We start from the raw sequence: 22135 nt of genomic DNA, 5'->3' as shown, positions 1-22135 counted from the left end.
TTTCCTTGATATGCATCAGAGACTGGAGCACCGCCCTCTACCCTGATCTTTCTATTGTCATTGATGATGGCTATCAGCATAGACTCTCTGCCCAGGGGTCAGTCACATTCCTAAGGAACTCAAAAGAACAAAGTTATCAACTTATAGCAGCTGGGAGGGGCCATAAGGTCCAGAGTTAGTCAGAGGTCATTCCAAGTCACAATATGGTTTCCCCTCTACAGTATGCCTTCCCTTATGTCAACTTTGTATTGAGCCGGTATCATGTGGTAGGAGACTCTGAACTAAGCCTGTGCCAGACGGGGAGTAGTGTTACACTGGAAAATAAAAAGGACAAACTGTCAGATCCTGTGGAGTTTAAAGGCTAGTTTAAAAGAGAAAATTTAAAGAAATTAAGGAAAAATACATTGTGTACATAATCCTAAAGGATTATCCTAAAGGATATTACATCCTTGAGGAAAAATTTCTCAGAAGATAGTTAATTTCTTAAAAGTTTATTTGAGCAGTCTTAGAAATACTTGTCAAGATGGGAATAATTTTAGAGATTTCTTTTTCATGGTGACAGAACTTGTGTAAAATAGCTGAGGCAAACAGAAACTTCTGTGTCCTAGGGGCTGAGACTGCAGATTGGAGGCAGGCGAGTGGGGTGGTCTGGACTGGCCAGGGCAGTAGCCTAGTGGATTTCAGGGCCTGAAGGTCATGGAAGGTCTAAAAGTCCTTCTTCTCAGGCTAGTGGGAAAGCCAGAGGAAATTAAAGCTGAGAGTGATATGAATAGGTTTGTGTTTGTAAATGAGCCTTTTGCTTCAAAATGGAGTGAAATAAAGTAATTAAGAAGGGCATCATGGTATAATAAGCAATATATTTGGTCTCTGTCCCCAGTTCTTGGCACAGAGCTCCTAAAACCCTTGGAATTTCCTGAGTGATAGGTGTGGCTTTAATTATTCATAAGGAGCTTCTGTGGTTCACACCTGAGTTTATGCTAATGAGGTGACTTAGGGTGGGGCCCCTAGATAGCCTCAGGATGGGGCTTGTCATCAGAAAGACCCAGATTAGAGAGTTGGAACTTTCAGCCCCACCCAGCAGCCTCTGGGGAGGGGAGAGTTTGCAGGAGGTTGAGCTCTGTAAACACTCTGGAGGAACCAGTTTGGGAGATGTTACAGGTTGGTGAAAGCTTCCATGTTCTAGAGGGTAGCATGCCCCACCTCCATGGGGACAGAGGGTCCTGCCCTAGGGACGCTTCTGGACCCCACCCTATATACCTCTTCATTTGACTGTTCATTCCTATCCTGTATAATAAACCAATAAACCTAAGTAATGTGTTTTCCTGAGTTCTATGAGTCTTTCTAGAAAATTACCAAACCTAATTTGAGAGGTTATGGGAACCCCCGAATTTGTAATTGGCTGGGCAGAAGTGTGGGTAGCCTGGGTGCTCCATTTGTGGCTGGCATCTGAAGTGGGGGAAGTCTTGTGGGGTGAGCCCTTTAACTTGTGGGATCTGACACTAACTCCAAGTGGATAGTATCAGAACTGAACTGAATCTTTGGACACCCAGTTGGTGTCAGATAATTGGTTGCTGGTGTGGAAAAAACTACATACACGCATTGTTGAGTTTTGAGAAAACATGACTGTTGTCTGTTATGTGGTGTTGGTAGTGAAATGGGTGGAGAAAATGAATGAATAAGGGAGATAAGAAGGCAGAACTAACAAAATGGGATTATTTTTTCTCAGATATTACTGAGCATGAGCCGTGTAACTAGGTGCTGCATATGCAGTTGGAACAAAACAACACTTTTTGTCCTGGATGCATGTAGAAACGAGTAAATGGAGATTGAACTGGTCAGTAAAAATGATGAAGTTGGGGGCAGATAGACTCAAAGTAGGATCAATGGGCTACAGGTTCCCAGGAGGTAGGAGAACTGAGCTCGGGGAGTGATTCTGTGAACAAGCTGAAAGGAGAGAAGGCTGTGATCACTGGCTGTGGTCTCTGATTATTGATCTTGAGATATTCCTGGTAAAACCCAGGTATGGTTTGCACCCTTCAAGAGGACTATGTTTAGCAACCTGAGTTTGGCAAAAAATTACAGCAAAATTAAAATACTAGCTGTGTCATTCTCTGGCCATGTAATTTTGTCATATTACTAAAGCTTTCTGAAACCATGTTCATGTCATTTGTTAAACAGGTAAACGTCTTAGTCATTGTGGGCTACGATAAAATGTCACAGACCTGGTGGCTTACACAACACACATCTATTTCTCACAGTTTTGGAGGCTGGAAAGTCCAAGATCAAGGTGTCAGCCAATTTGATTCCTGGTGATGGGCCACTTCCTGGCTTGCAGAAAGCTGCCTTCTCACTGTCCCAACAAGGTAGAAAGAGAGAGCTCTGGTCTCTTCCTCTTATAATGACAATAATACCTTCATGGGGAACCCATTCTCATGACCTCATTTATACCTAACCACCTCCCAAAGGCCTCACCTTGGGGATTAGGGATTCAACATATGAATTTGGGGTGTGGGCAGCACACAGGCATTCAGTCCATAACAGTAAATAGACCAAAATCAGCAGAGTTTTTGTGAGGATTAATTAAACAAATATATTTAAATCTCCAAGCAGAGAGTTATAGTTAATAAAACTTTTATTTTGTTTTCCTTATTTTCTGGACTTTAGGTACAAGGAGGTGAGTTAAATCTACTTTTGTTTGTGATATAATGTCATTGTTTTTCCGTGAAATACATCAAATTACCAACAAAATTTTGGTGAGAATTTAAAGTTTACCAATACTTTCAAATGTATAGTTTATGAAATGCTGGGGTGTTGTCAGTGGTGATGATTAATATAGGACAGTATTCTAGCTACAACTTTACTAAAATATCAGATAGGACAAATATATTTCCTCATAAAACCCCTGCATTCTACATTTTCTAAGTCAGGGACTCCTAGGTTTGGGATTCAGGGAGGGAATTGAATAACCCTATGAAAAACTTGGGCTCATTAACTTATAAACTCAATGCTTTTCATTTCCTTGTCTGAAAATAGAAAAGAGTATTTATTTATTAGCAACAGTAGCCAAAGTCTTCTCACTTCTGATCCAAGTAGACGTGAGAGCCCCTCCACTTGTATCAGGGCACGCTGCATGTTCTCGTAGACTGAGGTGGGGGGTTGCACTCAGGTGATGTATCAGGGATTCATGACCAGTGTGTCTGGGAATTGTGGATAAGATTGGAGTCTCATGGCTTCTTTCCCCTTGCTCAGCTTTTCCTGCTTACTGCTTGCACTATCTGTGAGTGCAAATCCAGAGGAAGAGAGGTGGTGGCTGAATTCTTGAGAATGCAACCATAGGGGAGCAGAGATTTGTTCTTTCTCCTGAATGACACCTCTGTTGCCAATGGATGGGAAGGCTTCTCTTGGCCTGAATCTTCTAAGAGCATCCAGGTAGTATTCAAGGATCTGAGCTCTAGTTAAGTTTTCCCAGGACTCAGGGGTGCTTTTGGTTGGTTGGGGACTGATCAAGAAATAATTTCCTTTCCAACATTTATGCTAATTTATCTCATTTTCCATTAAGGATGTCTTTGCAGCTTTTTCTCACCCATCCCATGGTCTTAGTTGGGAAATAATGTACTCATTAACCGTAGTAGTGATTGCAACGGGCTTAGCCATGTGGTGGTAGGTGATGGAGATGAGTAAGAGCAGAAGTTTACAGTCCACTAAGGAGGTAGTTGTTTCAGCAGGTGAGTTTAGTCAACCCGGTGTTGACATGGGGACAGATAGAGGACCGAGGGCTGTTCAATTTTCAAGAGAACACAAGACACGTTTATGTAAGAGAATGCAATGAGAAATCTGATTTTTTTCCTCAATTTTAAACTTACTAAAGTTTTTATAGGAGATATTTGAATAATTTGGAAACTTCCAAAGATGACTAAAATCTCCTTTACAACACTTAATCCCTAATCACCCACTTTCCTTTTTTGTAATTAAAATTTGTTAAAATTGAAAATCTGAAAACAATGTATAGGGAGTAATTTTTTAATTGGCTGTGCATTTTAGCAGAATGTGTGTAGAAGTTAGAGTAAAATTTAGAATCCGGTTGCAAGTTTTGAAGGACTAGGAGAGGCCAGAACTAATCAAGAGGCTTCTATTGCCTTTGAACAGAAAAACAAGATTAATGTACAGGAGACTGACACAATGATAAGTGATAATTGATGATACGAATGGAGGGCTCACCACAGGAGGGATCACTTTAGGACCGTCCTCCAGACAACAATCTCAGGAGCCCTTAACTGTACTTTGGGACCTGTCCGCCCTCATATCTTGTAAAGAACAAGTGAGTTTTGTGAGATGAAAGGATCCACTTGCTGACCCAAGTTCTCCATGAAATCTGTTCCTCCTGCAGAATGCTGGGCATTTCTTTATGATTCTCTACCTTTTAATATTAATAGACATCACTTGTTTGTATTGTGTTTGCTGTAAAATTACCAGTTTATTGGAAAATTGCCAGGTTAATCCCACATTTGAAATTCCTTTATAATGAAGTAATTATGTGCTCACTGTGTGTGTGTATTTCTTCTTGAGTATGTGTGAAGGATCACAGAGTAACACTTGATTTGAACTACAAATGGAGTTTTAGCTTTCTGTACATACAGCACCCCCTTTGCCAGCACTATTGTGTTGACCATCCTTCCCTGGAGATTGCTAGGGATGGCCCTGATTGAGCCAGAATATCTATGATATTTTAGGAACTTGTGACCTTCAAAGATGTGGCTGTCGACGTGACGCGAGAAGAGGGGCCTGCTGGACATGCCCCAGAGAAAGCTGTTCAGAGATGCGATGCTGGAGAACCTCAGTCATCTGGCCTCCGTGGGTGAGTCTGTCAACATTTATTTGTTCATTCATTTATAAAACATCTACCCAGAGCAGCTTCCACATATGCCACTCTGCTGTCTGCCCTGACTCATATTCTTTTGTAGCACTTACAACTACCTGAATGAAATCTGTTACTCTCTTTACTTTCATCAAATGTACTACACAATTTGAATATACTCTTTCTGGCCACAATTTTATATCTTTCTACCATGTTGTCTCCAAAACTCAGAACAAGGCTGGGAATACAATGATTATTATTATTATTTTTTTTAGGAAGGTTGGCCCTAAGCTAACTTCTGTTGCCAAACTTCCTCTTTTTTTTTTTTTCCTTTTTTTCTCCCCAAAGCCCCAGAACATAGCTATATATTCTAGTTGTAGGTCTTTCTAGTTCTTCTATGTGGGATGCTGCCTCAGCATGGCTTGATAAGTGGTGCGTAGGTCTGTGTCCAGGATCCAAACCGGCAAACCCTGAGCCACTGAAGCAGAGCATGCAAACTTAACTGCTACGCCACCAGGCCAGCCCTTCAATGATTATTTTTGAATGAATAAATAAATATCTAACATATTTTCCGCTCTGGGCACCATGATGAGGCTTGAGCACACTAGTAAATTTAACATCTTGTATTACTTTCCACATAAAACTCCACAGAATATTCTGGTGGAGTTTATCTTTATGGTATCCCTTTGAAAATAATGTCAACCCACTGTGTAAACATGTAATTACTTTCTGGATGCAAACACTGAGCATTCTGCACTGTCTTTCCACTTGGGCAGAAGCATCAGCAACCAGAAGTCTTTGCTGTCTTTGGGTGCAGCGTTAGGGTGAGAACCTTGAATGTTTTCAATGGTCAAGGTGTTGTTCTCTGGGCAACCCTTCAGTGCTCACATTGTTCTTCCTCAGTAGCCTGTACTGGACTTGAATATCATCCACTGTTCTCAGCACAGAATTGTAAATCCATGTACCATTCTCCCAAATATAGGGTATCAGTTCTTCATATTCCATGTGGTTTCCCAGTTGGAGCTAGGAGAGGAGTGGTGGAGGGAAGAAAGAGTACTTCCCCGAGGCCTGAGGCCAGATGAGCTCCAGGCACGTGTGCTCAGTGTGAGGAGATGGCTAGTCAATGGGTGAATAGCACCTCACTGAGGTCGGCTGCAGATTTCCTTGAGTGAATGATAGCTTCAGAAAAGTATGAGTGGCCATTGAGACAATATTCTTCAGATTGTGTCAATATTTGTCACAGTTATCAATTTCTCATGTATCCTCCTATACTTATATTTGACCTCAGAGAAGCAATGCTCCTGTCCTCACTGTAGGTAAAATTTCGCATTGTGGTCTTTGTCACGGTCTCTGGATTCTTCCTTTTAATGATTTCCACTCTCATATCCTCTGCAACAGCCCATCATTATTTTATTTTTCTTTAACTTAAACATTGAAGTTTTTTTTTAAGTGATGTTACTCTAAAACGTGCTGGTATATTCTTCAATTTTACATTATTTCGTCATGCAGTGCTCAGTGTTTGAAACATACTTACATGGGCCTTGCGTGCTTCTCAACAATTTAATTCCCCTAATTCCACTCAAGATATTTCTTAGGTTTATTTCTTATTTTCTTCAATTATATCAGGCATGGAAAACAGCCATAAAAAACAAGAAATAAGACCCATGTAAGATATTTGCAGGAAAGATCTATCTAACTGCAAGACAAAAGTAAGTTTCTTAGGGATAAACCTTGATCATCAATATTAAAGACCTGGGAATGGGACAAGTTATCAATTTGGAAGAATCACATAACAATAGTTCAAATGTGGCATAAGTACATTTCACAGAACATGATTGAAAATTTCAATTTGGAGAAGAAAGTAACCTGGATCTAAACTGTAACTTCTGATAAAAGGATAATTGCATAAGCATGGTTTATTTGCATGAAACATAATGAAATCTTCAAAATTACTCAGCCTTCCAGTAAAGATGCTACAAAAGGTAAAAAACTTTGTTGCATACAGAAGATTAACACACCATGTGTACGTAAGTAACATGGAGAAGATTTTAATTGGAGATTATCACTGAATGATCAGCCTAGAATTCATATGTAGAAAATGAACGAGTGAATGTATGTGAGCAGTCCTTTAACAGTCTCTTGTCTCTCTCCCAACACCAGAGATATTACTCTGGAGAGGACCCCTTTGAACATACTGGCTGTGATGATATTTTCACTCTCACTTACACGTTGACTCAACATGTCTTAATTCACACCAGAGAGAAACCCTATAAATTTAATGGATGTGAGAAACACTTCAGTTGTAGAAGGAACCTTTACAGACACCAGAGAATTCACATGGGAGAGAAACCCTATAGGTGTAATGAATGTGGGAAATACTTCAATTGTAGAAGGAAACTTTATAGATACCAGAGAACTCACATGGGAGAGAAACCCTATAAATGTGATGTATGTGGAAAACACTTCAGCCAGAAAGCTCACTTTAATTTCCACAAAATAACTCACATAGGATAGAATCTATATGTCTGTAATCAACGTGGAAGGGCCTTCAGTCATTCTTCATCCTTGGCTAGACATAAGCAAATTCACACTGGAGAGAAGCCATATGAATGTCATCTATGTGGGAAAGCCTTTGTTCAAAGCTCTTGCCTTACAAGACATGAGAGAACTCACTCTATAAATGTAATGAACATGGAAGAGTTGTCAGCCACAGGTTTAATCTGAAACAAATCAGAGAACTTATTCAGGGGAGAAATTCCATGACTATATTCATTATGGAAATACCTTCATTTGTAATTTATCTTTTAACAACATGAGTGAACTCCACTTGGGTGAACCCTGTACTTATAATCAAAGTGGAAGAGACTTTATTTTTGATTATTTATTTATTTATTTATTTTTGTGAGGAGATCAGCCCTGTGCTAACATCTGCCAATCCTCCTCTTTTTTTTTTTTTTTTTTTTTTGCTGAGGAAGACTGGCCCTGGGCTAACATCCATGCCCATCTTCCTCCACTTTATATGGGATGCCGCCACAGCATGGCTTGCCAAGCAGTGCGTTGGTACATACCCCGGATCCGAACTGGTGAACCCCGGGCCACTGCAGCAGGGCATGTGCACTTAACCGCTTGTGCCACCGGGCCGGCCCCCAAGGTGGAAGAGACTTTAGCTGATCTCTAGTCATGGAGTGCACAAGAAAACTCAGTATGAATAATAATCTAATTTCACTGAAATGGGAAATTAGACAGGAAGGTCTTTATCAGGAGGAGGTTACTCTAGGGAAATAACAGAAAATTGGAGAATTTATTCAGTGTAATATGCATGGAAAAAACTTTTACTCATAGAGAAACTATTGTAGACATGAGGTTTCACACTATGTATAAAATACTTGAAGTGTAATGAACAAAGGGAAGTCTTCAGTGATTTTTAGTTCCTTAGTCAACATTCAATTTCTCACACTGTGTATATATGAATGCTAAAATCAAACAAAAAGTTGGAGTTTGCATCAGAAATCGCTGGCTGGGAAAAATACCTATCCAGAATGTTTTACCACACAATTTAGACATTAATTTATAATTCTGTCTAATGGCCTATTATTACAAAAATGTAGGATAAAAATGTAGGATTGAGGCATCATCTGGAAATTCTGAATGCAGAATTTTGTAAGAAGCAATGATTTCTTTTTGATGAAGTAGTGCTTAGAAATATATATGAAGCAAAGTTGTTGCTGATGTGTTGGTCAGCATCAATTTTTCATGCATCAATAATCATAATTATGATGATTGGGTTCAACCAGAAAGTAACTTTGAATATTAACTGAAAAATGTAGAACACAAGATGATGTGTCATTACTATATATACTGTTAACATGTATGTATATTACAAAGATGAATTAAAGGTTGATAAGTAGATAATTTGTGAGTGAAGTCTGCTGGTGCATAAATTTTTCTTTTAAAATGCCATGATTGATGGACCGGCCCCGTGGCTTAGAGGTTAAGTGCGCACGCTCCGCTGCTGGCAGCCCGGGTTCGGATCCCGGGCGTGCACCAACACACCGCTTCTCTGGCCATGCTGAGGCTGCGTCACACATACAGCAACTAGAAGGATGTGCAGCTATGACATACAACTATCTACTGGGGCTTTGGGGGGAAAAATAAATTAAAAAAAAAATACCATGATTGAGACAAAGCAGGTATATAATGATAAAGGGTCAATTCAACAAGATGATATAATATCTATAAAATATACCCAACATAGGAGCACCTAAATAAATAAAGCAAATATTAACAGACCTAAAGGGAGAAATAGACAGAAACACAATGATAGTAGGAGACTTTAATACTCCACTTTCATCAATGGATACATCATCCAGACAAAAAATCAATCAGTAAACATCAGCCTTAAATAACATGTTAGACCAGATGGATTTAACAGATATATACAGAACATTCCATGCAAAAGCAACAGGATACACATTCTTCTCAAGCACACATGGAACATTCTCCAGGAGAGATCATATGTTAGGCCACAAAACAAGTCTTAATAAATTAAAAAAGATTGAAGTCATATCAAGCAGTTTTTTTTTCTGATCACAATGGTATGAGAAACTAGCAATCAATTATAAGAACTGGAAATTTCACAAATGTGGAGATTAAACAAATGGAACTGAACAACTAATGTATCAAAGCAGAAATCCAAAGAGAGATCAAAAAGTACCTTGAGACAGGGGCCAGCCCAGTCACATAGTGGTTAATGCACTCTGCTTTGGCAGCCCAGGGCTTTTGGTTTTGGATCCCAGGCATGGACCTACACACCTCTCATCAAACCATGCTGTAGCGGCATCCCACATACAAAATAGAGAAAGACTGGCACAAGTGTTAGCTCGGAGACAATTTTCCTCAAGCATAAAGAGGAAGATTGGCAACAGATCTTAGCTCAGGGCCAATCTTCTTCACCCAAAAAAACCCTTGAGACAAATGAAAATGGAAATACAGCATACCAAAACTCATGGAATGCAGCAAAAGCAGTTCTAAGAAGTTCACAGCAATAAATGCCTACATCAAGAAACCATAAAAATCTCAAATAGACAATCTAATTTTATATCTCAAGGAACCAGAAAAAGAAGAACAAACAAAGCCCTAAGTTACTAGAAGAAAGGAAGTAACAAGTATCACAGCAGAAATAAATGAAATAGAGCCTGAAAAGACCAATGAAACTAAGAGCTGTTTCTTTGAAATGATAAACAAACTGTTTTCTCCACAAACTTCTTTTCTATGTTCACAGAGTGGCCATGAGTGTGTGCATTGGCACCATCTGCCCTTTAAGTGCCTTCCAGTCCGTCAAAATCAGCCCCAGCAACACCAGGTGTGCAGAGCTTAAACTATAAGTCCCCCAATACATTGGGCCATGCCACAACCTGTGCTGGATCCTTAACATGCTGGTAAATACCGTTTTTCTTATGTATGTATCTGGCGAGTGGAACACCAAAAACATCACAAAGAAAAAAGATTGGGGATACTGTTCTGGAGGAGTTAATAACAAAACTACATGATTACTATCTGCAGGATTGTTATCCTCCTATGATGTTTTGTGTTTAGGACTTATGGCGTGGGCCAGTGACTCCATGGTTTTCATCCTGTACAGACACAAGCAGTGGATACAACACATTCATAGGACCAACCTCTCCCCTAGATCCTCCACTGAGTCCAGAGCCACCCAAAGCATCTTTGCATTGTTGAGTACCTTTGCATCTTTTCACACTCTCTCCTACATCTTCTCAATGTATTTTCATTTTTTTATTGTCTTAAAATACACATAATATAAAATTTACCATCTTAACCATTTTTAAGTGTACAGTTCAGTGGTATTAAATACATTCATAATGTTGTGCAGCAATCACTACCATCCATCTCCATAACTCTTTTCATTTTTAGAACTGAAACTTTATACCCATTAAACAATAACTCCCTATTCCCTCATCCCCTGGCAAACACCATTCTACTTTCTATGATTTTGACTACTCTAAGTACTTCATAAGTGGAACCACACTATATTTGCTTTTTTGTCTGACTGGCTAATTTCACTTAGTATATTGTCATCAAGATTCATCCAGGTTGTAACGTGTCAGAATTTCCTTTTTAAGTAATATTCCATTGTATGTATATACCATATTTTGCTCCTTCAGTCATCTGTTGATGCACACTTGAGTTGCTTCCACTTTTTGGTTATTGTGAATAATGCTGCTATGAACATGGGTATACAAATCTCTCTTCAAGGCCCTGCCTTCAATTCTTTTGGGTATATACCCAAAAGTGAATTGCTGGATCATATGGTAAATATATTTTTAATTTTTTGAGGCAGCACCATACTGTTTTCCACAGTGGCTGTATCATTTTACATTCCCACCAAAAGTGCACAAGTGTTCCAATTTCTCCCCATCCTCACAACACTTGCTAGTTTCTGTTCTTTTTTTTTTCTTCACAGTAATAGCCATCCTAATGGGTGTGAGGTAGTATCTCATTGTAATTTTGATTTGCATTTCCCTAATGATTAGTGATATTGAGCATCTTTTCATATGCTTATTGTTCATTTGTATATCTTTGGAGAACTATCTATTGAAGTCCTTTGCCCATTTTTGAATTGGGTTGTTTGTTTTTCTGTTGTTGAGTTTTAGGGGTTCTCTATATATTCTGGATATTGATCCCTCATCCAATATATAATTTGCAGATAGTTTTCCCATTCTGTGGCTTGCCTTTTTCTCAGTTGATAGTGTCTTTTGATGTATACTTTTTAAAAACGTTCATGAAGTTCATTTTGTCTATTTTTTGTTTTGTTGCCTGTGCCTTTCATGTCATACCAAAGAAATGATTGCCAAATCCAATATTGTGAAGCTTTTGCCCTAAGCTTTTTTCTAAGTTTTATAGCTTTAGGTCTTACATTTAAGTCTTTGATCCATTTTGAGTTAATTTTTGTATATGCTCTTAGGTAAGATCCCACTTCATTCTTTTGCATATGGCTATCCAGTTTTCCCAGCACCATTGTCGAAAAGACTGTCCTTTCCCCATTGAATAGTTTTGTTACTTTTCTCATAAATCAATTCACCATATATGTGAGGGTTTGTATCTGGGCTCTGTATTCTCTTCCATTAGTCTATATGTCTTTCTTTATGCCAGTACCACACTGTTTTGATTACTATAGCTTTGTAGTAAATCAGGAAGTGTCAGTCCTCCAGCTTTGTTCTTCTTTTTCAAGATTGTTTTGGCTATCCAGGGTCCCATGAGATTCTATATGAATTTTAGGAAATATTATTCTGTTTTTGCAAAAAGAAAATCATTGTGATTTTTATATGGATTGTATTGAATCTGTAGATTGCTTTGGGTAGTGCTGTCATCTTAATAATACTAAGCTTTCTAATTCATGAACATGTGATGTGCTTCCATTTATTTGTGTCTTTAATTTCTTTCAGCAATGTTTTGTAGTTTTCATTGTACAAGTCCTTAATCTCTCTGGTTAAAGTAATCCCTAAGTATTTCCTTTGTTTTGGTTTTGATTCTTCCATGTTGTCATTTTATTGGGCTCTTTTTAATAATCCTAGTTGGTGGCTGGGAGATGAGCACCTCTGCAGTAAGCACTGTTTATTTTCCTACAGTCATCCCCTTTGTTCTCTTTAACTGCAAACCCAGTATGTCCAGACTGGGCTCTGCCTATTATGGAGGGATAATTCCCAAAAGTGGTCAGACAGCTCTAAATTTTGTGTTTTTTTTTTTTTTTTTTTTTTTTTTTACAGTGCAGTCGTTTAAGCACCACAATGATCAGTCATGTTAAAGATAACCGGCCCAAAATGGAGTTGCTTATGCTAAGCCTCATATCACCAAACCAAAACTTAACTAGTTATATTTTTGGCTCTCCCAGAGAGCCAAAATCTTAAACCAGGCAATCAGAAACTGCCTGATCAGCATTAGTTAGGTAATCTGCCTGATAAACCCCTGCCATCCCCTGTAAGGAAAGTAACTGCAAAAACCAACCCAATCAGCTTTTTTGCCTAGTATAACTTCCTTATTGCTCCCTTCTGCCTATAAAATCTCTTGCTTTGTATAGCTCTTCAGAGTTCGTTTTTATCTGCTAGGTTGGATGCTGCCTGATTCATGAATTGCTGAATAAAATCAATAAAATCTTTAAAATTTACTCAGTTGAATTTTGTTCTTTAATGGTCATATAACAGAGAGATCATGAACAACTGAGTCTTTATAGGATTTATAATGTAGTAGGAATGGCAGCTACAGAATTAATCTTTTTCAAAATATTTTAATTTCTGTTTTATTAAATGTTGCAATGGAGAACATTTAGAAATTTAGAGTTTAAACTCTTTTAAGAATTCATAAAAATAGGGCCTCTGATAATTTGGAGAAAATGGAAATTTATGTATCTAACTTTATATCAATAAATTTAAATTTCCCAAGAATTAACCACGCAAAGAAGTGTGAGAAATATTTAATAGAAAAACCTGAGTGATGATCAATCAAAAAAGTGATAAGTAAAAAATAGTGACTCCGCAGCAGGTGTCCTGGGATGAAGCGTGGAGGAAATAATGTAACAGACACATATTTTCCATTTTACTTTAAAAGCTAAGAAGAAAGTTCATCACTTGAAATATATAATGCTTTGGGGGAGTAGAGTTGCATATTTTAATATTTTCTTGTAGAAATGGACAGAATGACCTGAGTGGGGCAAAGTGAGCATAAGAAGCAAATTAGGTTTTAATTTGAATTCAGTTTGGACCTATAAATATGAGTGTTGTAAATTAAACCAACTGGTTTTTGGAGCCCTTAGAAGGTAGATTATTCTGTATTGAGCAATAATTGTAATTGGCCTGTTGGATAGAAAGATGCATTAATGTGGACCCTGTATTCTGAACTTTGGAAATGACTCTATGGTGCAATCATTCATCATAGAGGAGCTGAGGATAAGGCATGCAGGGATGACATTCATGATTCCATTTTATAGGGGGGTTACTGCTTCTTTGAAATATCTCAGGGAGCAAACTTGACAAAATAATATAAACTGGGTAATTCCTTGATCATAGTGAAAAAATATCAACAGATCTTTTGTGATAATTGTTAAATAAAGCAAATAAAATTTATTAAGGATTCAAAAATTTGAACAATGAAATGAACAAACGTGACCTAATGGGTATATATTGATCCTATATTTTTTCCAACTTTATTGAATTATAGTTGACAATTAAAAATTATATAAAAGCTGTACAACTTGATAATTAGATATACATATACTAAGATAGTCTGAGATATTTACTAAAATTTAGCTAATTAGCATACCCATCACCTCACACAGTTACTTTTTTTTTTCCTTTGGTGCTAAGAACACAAGATCTACCCTTTTAGTGAATTTCTAGTATCAACACAATGTTGTTAACTATAATCACATCATTGTACATTAGATCTCCAGAACTTATTTATCTTGCATAATTGAAACTTGGTACTGCTTGACCAACATCTCCCTATATGCCCCTCCCCTCAGCCCTTGGTAACCACCATTCTATTCTCTATTTCTATGAGTTTGACATTTTTAGATTCCACACCTAAGTGAGAATGTGCAGTATTTATCTTTGTGCATCTGGCTTATTTCAGTTAGCATAACGTCCTCCAGCTTCATCCATGTTGTCCCAAATGGCAAGATTTCCTTCTTTTTTAAGGCTGAATAATGTTCCATTGTGTATGTGTAGATATATCTCTCTCTCACATTTTCTTTATCCATTCATTCATCAATGGACATTTAGATTGTTTCCATATTTTGGCTATTGTGAATAATGCTGCAATGACCATGGGCATGCAGATATCTCATTGAGATACTGATTTCATTTTCTGTGGCTATGTACTCAGAAGTGGGATTGCTGATTCATAAAGTAGTTCTATTTTTAATTTTTTAAGGAAACTCCATACTGTTTTCCATAATGGGTGTACCAATTTACATCCCACCACCAGTGTACAAGGGTTCTCTTTTTCCCCAAAGCCCCTCCAACACTTATCTTTCATTCTGCTGATTATAACCAAAAAGGTGTGAAACGATGTCTCATTGCTATTTTGATTTGCATTTCCCTGAAAATTAGTGAAGCTGAACATTTTTTTCATATACCTGTTGGCCATTTGTATGTCTTTTTTGGAAAAATGTCTATTTAGATCCTTTGTCCATTTTCTAAATTGGGTTATTTTTTTGCTATTGAGTTGCACAGGTTTTAAATATCTTGGATATTAACCCCTTATGAGATATATGGTTTGCAAATATTTTCTCCCATTTCTTAGGTTGCCTTTTCACTCTACTGATTGTTTTCTTTGTTGTGTGGAAGCTTTTTAGTTTAATACAATCCCATTTGTCTGTTTTTGGTTTTGCTGCCTGTGCTTTTGGTATCATATCCAAAAAAATTCATTGCCTAGACCAATGTCTAGGAGCTATTCCCCTATGTTTTCTTCTAGTGGCTTTATGGTTTCAGGTGTTACATTTAAGTCTTTAATCCATTTTGAGTTGATTTTTGTATATGGTGTGAGAACCAGTTTCATTCTTTGCAAGGGGATATTCAGTTTTCCCAACATCATTTATTGAAGAGACTATCCTTTCCCCATTGTATGTTCTTTGCACCCTTATCAAAGACCAGTTGATCATAGATGCATGGATTCACCCTGTTTTAAATCACATATTTTCAGTATATATGGAATAGTTTGATAATTTGATCTAAAGGAAAGTTTTAACACATATAAAATATTTAATCAGATTAACTTTGCTATCCATTAAGTAATAATATTTGTGAAATAGTACATTAAGGGACTTAAAAATATTTAAAAACTTTAAAAAACTGAGTAAAACTAATTTTATACATATTTTAAATTAAAAACTAGAAATTTTATTTCTAATGAATAAAGTTTATTACACTCAAAGACAATGAAAATTCTTCATATCAAAGTTGTACACTTGTTTAAGATTATGTAGAAGGGGCTGGCCCGGTGGTGCAAGTGGTTAAGTGTGCGTGCTCCGCTGCGGCAGCCCGGGCTTCGCCAGTTCGGATCCCGGGTGTGCACTGATGCACCGCTTGTCAAGCCATGCTGCTGTGGCGGCGTCCCATATAAAGTGGAGGAAGATGGGCATGGATGTTAGCCCAGGGCCAGTCTTCCTCAGCAAAAAGAGGAGGATTGGCAGATGTTAGCTCAGGGCCGATCTTCCTCAAAAAAAAAAAAAAAAGGGTATGTAGAAGAAATGAGATAGCTATAATTCTTATACTAGAATAGACGATGTCTGGCAATACGTCTGATACATGTCAAATTCTGTAATTTATAAGAAGGAAACATAGGATGAATGTAAGTAACATTGTGTAACATATGTAATAATATTTAGAGTATTACATTGGTTATAATAAAAACTGAATAAAATGATAAAATAGAGCTACTGCAGTGTTGAGAAAAAATGTTAAAAGACATACTTAATAGTAAGAATAAATAGTAGATAAAACTATGGATAATATATTTTTTAAATCTCTACACACTAATACAAACAACCTTATTCTAATAAATTTAAAAACTGAGAGGAAAAATGATTTCTGTAAAACAACACAGAATACCAAGGCAGAATTAGGAAGAGTTAAAAACTCAGAAAAACATAAGTTAAATACTTGGAAACATTAATCAATAGTTTTGATTGTCTTAAGGACCATTTCCCCATACTTTTAAGGTTTGGGGATCCCTCTTTCTTTTAAATCTATTTAAAAAGCAGGAAAAGAAAGCTGTGGAAAGATTTTGTGACTGTTACATACAGATCTTTCTCAACTTACAATGGGGTTACAGCCTGATAAACCCATCATAAATTGAAAATATTGTAAGTCAAAGCTGCATTTAATACACCTAACCTGTGAAACATCATAGCTTCATGTAGCTTACCTTAAACGTACTCAGAACACTTACATTAGCCTACAGTTGGGCAAAGTCATTTAACACAAAGCCTATTTTATAATAAAGTGTTGAATAGCTCATGTAATTTATTGAATACTGTACTGAAAATGAAAAACAAAATAGTTGTATGGATACAGAATGGTTGTTAAGTGTATCTGTTGTTTACCCTTGTGATCATGTGACTGACTGGGAGCTGTGGCTTGGTGCTGCTGCCTAGCATCAGGAAAGAGTATCATACTGTATATCAGTAACCCAGAAAAGATCAAAATTCAAAATTTGAAGTATGGTTTCTACTGAACGCATATCACTTTTGCATCGTAAAGTTGAAAAATCCTAAGTTGAACCATCGTTAAGTCAGGGACCATCTATATGTTATACCATAACCTTGAAAGTAAAATAATATAAGCTATGAAATTTGATATAAAATCAGTATATGAAATATTAAAAATGATCAAAAAGAGTTTATTTCAGGAATGCAGGGCATCCCAATAGGAGAATCAACACATATCATCAAACTTTAAAACTAAAGAAGACAACCATATTCACTGAGTACATTATTTTATAGCTTTGTTAATTTTTATAAGTGACTTATCTTAGGAAAAACACTGTCAAAGAACATTTCAATTATTAGTGATCACAACATATCAAGATATAGGAATAAATGATACAAATGGTCAATGAGCACATGAAAATGCTCACTATCCTTACTCATTAGGCAAATGCAAATCCAATCACTTCATGGCAACTAGGATAGCTATATTCAAAAAGAAGATAATAACACGTGTTGTTGACGATTTGGAGAGATTGGAACACTCATACTGTGCTGGTGAGAATATAAAATGTTGCAGCAACTTTGGAAAACACTTTGGCAGTTCCTCAAAAGGTTAAATGTAGAGTTACCATGTGACCTATTATTCCCTACCTAGGTATACACCCAAGAGAAATGAAACCTCTGTCCACCCAAAAACTTGTACACAAATGTTCATAGCATTATTCATAATAGCCAAAAGTGTAAACAACTCGAATGCCTATCAGTGGATGAATGACTAAAGGAAATTTAGTTTATCCATACAATGGAATATTATTCAGACATAGAAAATATTAAGTACTCATATGTGCTACAAAATAAACACTGAAAATATAATGCTCAGTGCAAAAAGCCAGAAAAAAAGGTCATATATTGTATGATTCCATCTGTTTAAAAGTCCAGAACAGACAAATTCATAGATACAGAAAGTACATTAGTGGTTGCCAAGGACTGTGAGGTAGAGGAATGGGAAGTGACTGCTTAATGAGTGTCAAGTTTCTTTTTGGGGTGATGAAGTTGTCTGGAATTTGATTAGTGGCAATCAAATCAAATTCAATTTACAATTTACAACATTGTAAATATACCAAAAACCAATGAATTGTACACTTTAAAATGGTAAAAATGGTGACTAATATGAATTTTATCTCAATAAAATAAATTTAAAAAAATTACAAACCACTGTTGCCAATAATGAGGAATAACTTACTGGCTGTAAATGCACACACACACACACAAAGTACAGAAATACTCAATTAGTAAAGAGAAAAATTGAACTTAGAAATGATGCAGAGTTAAAAAGTTCTTTGGTGCTTTGGATTCACTTGGGAGAGCCAAGAAAAGATGCCCTGGCTTTAACCATTCATGTTGTGCACTTCTGTGTCATAAAAATTTACCTGGCACCAGTAGATGACCAAGTGGGCCTATTGGTTTGAACTTTTCAATAATTAAAAGATAATTTTCAAAAAAGGGTGAAATCATGACAGTCTTACATATATGAACACATTAAAATATTTTACTTAAGTCAGCAGATACTATAGCCAGTTCAAAAAATAAAGAGTAGACATAGGAATATTGACCAAAAATATTGAAATGAATATGTAAATGGAAGGAACACTGGTTATATTAGTGTGAGAGGAGAGACAACTGAACCTCTACTAGACAAGACATTATGTATTTTATCAGTGACCTGAAACTTTCAAGGGTTGTAGAAGAGGTCACAGGCAAAGTAAGGCTAGAGGTAGATAACCTGGAATGGTGGCCTCTAGACAGGGCCTCTACTACACATACATTTTTTTCTATAATGTTAAAATTGAGTAGAAAGTCAGGATTTATTCAGAGGGCCCAGTCATTAAACTGACCAGGTCCCCATCACAGATGATCTAGGCACAGGCCTGATCTGGCCGAGTGGACACCAATGACATCCCATGGTCTCGGGTGTCACAAAGACCTCTTCCTGACAGATAAGAGGCCCTTAACATATGTCGTGGCTCATAGACACTCTGGGGATTGCAGTCCTGTAGATATCTCATCTTAAATGATTTCAGAGAGCACGCAATAGTTCTTAAAAACAGAGTCACCATTGTGTTTTCATATCCTAAAACTGATTCATGAATTTTATTTAGCGATCTTACAAAACACATGAAAATGGCCTTGGTTCATTTATTTTTTTTAACTGCTCCATTCAGAGTGAGGTCCTGCCAATCACGTTAGTAAGCTGAACCTAATTAAAGACAAAAATTAAGGTCATTATTTGGTCATGAGAAAATGTAAACATGGCAATACTCATTTAAAAATGAGTGGTTAATGGGGCCGGCTCTGTGGCTTAGCGGTTAAGTGCTCACGCTCCGCTACTGGTGGCCTGGGTTCAGATCCCGGGCACGCACCGACGCACCGCTTCTCCAGCCATGCTGAGGCCGCATCCCACATACAGCAACTAGAAGGATGTGCAACTATGACATGCAACTATCTACTGGGGCCTTGGGGAAAAAAAAGGAGGAATGGCAATAGATGTTAGCTCAGAGCCGGTCTTCCTCAGCAAAAAGAGGAGGATTAGCATGGATGTTAGCTCAGGGCTGATCTTCCTCACACACACACAAAATAATAAAATAAAAAATAAATAAATTCTTAAAAACAAACAAATAAATAAAAATGAGTGGTTAAGTTCCATGCTGCGCTTAGGTGGTGGCCCAAGGTTTGCAAGTTTGGATCCCAGGCGCAGAGATATGCACTGCTTATCAAGCCATGCTGTGGCAGCTGTCCCACATATAAAGTAGAGGAAGATGGGCACAGGATTTTAGCCCAGGGCCAATCTTCCTCAGCAAAAAGAGGAAGATTGGCAACAGATGTTAGCTCAGGGCTCATCTTCCTCACACACACACAAAAAGATGTAGTTCCCGAAAAATACACATTTTAAAAGTTTCATTATCCATACTAGACTCAAAATATTCAGAAACAGAAAACAAAAACATAGATTAAACGATCTTATATTTTTCAAATTAAAAATGCTCTTTCAGATTGCAGTGTGTCTGGCCACACGCAAAGTTGGGTGAGAAATGCAGGATAGGTTTCAGCGAGACCTAAGAAAAGACCCGGACACAGCGAACAAGACATATGGGTTTATTGGGAGTTACTTACAGGGATGTCCAGTGGCGTCCAGCTGGACAGCAATGTGCACCTGCTACCGTGGGCAGGGACAGGGTTGCTTATATAGGCAGGGGATACAAAGGCTATATGCTGGCCAAGAGGGGCTGGCCCTGGTACCACCCGCATTCCCAGGAACAGGAGCCCACGGGGAGGGGCTCTGTGTCCCTTTAAGACGTGATGTTCCTCAGTGAGATAAGGTAAGATCAGGCTGGCCAGGCCCTGGAGTGCTACAAATCCCAGCAGCTGGGCATCCTGCCTACAAGGGAGCCAGAAGGACACATAGTTGCAATGGGCTTGTAGGCTCTTCCTGAGCAACCAAGGGCCCATGCCCTACACAACGGGAACAAAAATAATGAAAAAAGTGAAATTAAAATTTATTCAGAAAATGACAATTATGGAATACCATTCTTTTCTATCTCAAAGGTATCTGAATTTATAAATCATCTCAAGAAGTTTGAAATAGAACAAATTAAATGCAAAGGAGAAAGGAATAAATATGTATATAATTTCATCCTTTTTAATGCAACTTCTCAGCCCTTCATCATAGTCCAGGTTCTGGACACGTGAAGTATCGGGAACTGAGCCCAGGGCTTGTCACCGCCTCCTACGTGAACGTGGAGTAGAAATGGAAATGACATTCTTCGGCCCTGGTGTGAAATTGCACAGGCAGTTTGGCGGTTCACATTCTAGCTTTCATCGTAAAGCACCCGTTCTAATTGCCGGAGCCTCACAAGTTCCAGATCCAACCGCGGCCCACATCGACCCGCACCGAGGTCCGGGCTGCCACAACCCAGGTCCCCGGATGGACACTCAGAAAATGTTCACAGGAAAGGTATTTTGACATACACCATTTTCAAGTGGTTGAGAAGGAAACATCTCAGCATTCATTGTGTGTTCTCAAAACGCTCAGCTTTTACCTTCAAGTGTCTGCAACATTCAACGTGAAGTAGAACGGAAGCAGCCAGGCTCCACTGGACACACATCTACGTGGATGCAAAGCGTAGACCCAAGTTCCGTGGGAGGAAAAAAGCCTCGGAAACGCCCCGGGGCTGGCGGAAGGAAGTCCGGGAACTGCCCGGACGTCGGCCCCGCCCACGCAGCTGCCTGCCGACCCGGAAGCGGAAATACTGTGGCGCAACTCTTGCTCGGTGAACGTGCTGCGGTCGTCGTGGCTCAAGCGCGCTCGTCGCGTCCCCTCCCGCCCCGTCCTCCACGCCCGGCCCGGGCCCCAGCGGACGTCCCAGGCCCCGCCCGCGGGGTCACCGCGTCGCCCGGAGACGCCCGGGGCCGGTCGCGCCGCTGCCGCGGCCGTTTCCGGTTGAAGTCGCTCCGCGGCCGCCCCGCCCGCCTGTCTGCGCCGCTCTCTCGGCCGCGTCCCGCCCCGCGCCGTGTCCCGTCCCCCCGGGACGTGCGTTCTCGCCCCGTCGCCCCCTCGGCCTCGGGGCAGCCCGGGACGCCGCGCCCTCCCCCGGCCCTGGACTCTGCAGACCCGGCCCTCTCCGGAGACCCTCCCGGTCCACGTCCCCCTGCGGCTCCCGGGGCTCCCCTCGCGGTCACCGCCTCAGGGAGGGTCTGAGCCCCGGGCTGGGCTGGGGGTGCCCGCCCCGCCCTGCGACGCCCCGTTCTCTGCCCCAGATCCCGCCTGCCGCTGTCCTGCCGGGCGTCCACGGTCCCGATGAACTCTTCCTCCACAAGGGCATCTTTATTCCATCCTGTGAATGTGGAGGTGGGGAGGGGAGATGAGTAGGAAAGAAGGAGAGCGAGAGCCAGGCCGACAGAGTGAGGGAGAAAACGACAGGGTAGCATAGAAGATGGAGGAGCAGGCTGGTCTGCTGAACTTGGAAAGACACAAGAAAAGTGAAAGAGTGACTTGGGCA

The 22135-nt window shown here is 39.1% G+C and overlaps 1 protein-coding gene across 2 annotated transcripts in view; it reads left to right on the top strand.

Annotated features, from left to right (window-relative positions):
• LOC147913282 (uncharacterized) overlaps nt 1–21494 on the top strand; it is a 29975-nt gene extending 8481 nt beyond the window's left edge. Inside the window, exons 2-3 of one of the 2 annotated variants that reach the window (XM_087418260.1) lie at nt 4731–4855; nt 20793–21494. In XM_087418260.1, the coding sequence (XP_087274386.1) occupies nt 4731–4855; nt 20793–20805 (138 nt within the window). In that variant the 3' untranslated portion in view covers nt 20806–21494. Of the gene's footprint in view, nt 1–3326; nt 3430–4730; nt 7791–20792 lie in introns of those variants that run through there. The other variant, XR_015548773.1, reaches the window with a different exon arrangement.
• The last annotated feature ends 641 nt before the right edge of the window (nt 21495–22135 follow it).

This window comes from Ceratotherium simum, chromosome 28, assembly GCF_057802395.1.
Source record: "Ceratotherium simum simum isolate JZ-2026a chromosome 28, ASM5780239v1, whole genome shotgun sequence".
In the NCBI taxonomy this organism is placed as follows: Eukaryota; Metazoa; Chordata; class Mammalia; order Perissodactyla; family Rhinocerotidae; genus Ceratotherium; species Ceratotherium simum.
Note: the sequence above shows the minus strand (reverse complement) of the source record. Positions and strands in the feature narration are given on the sequence as shown.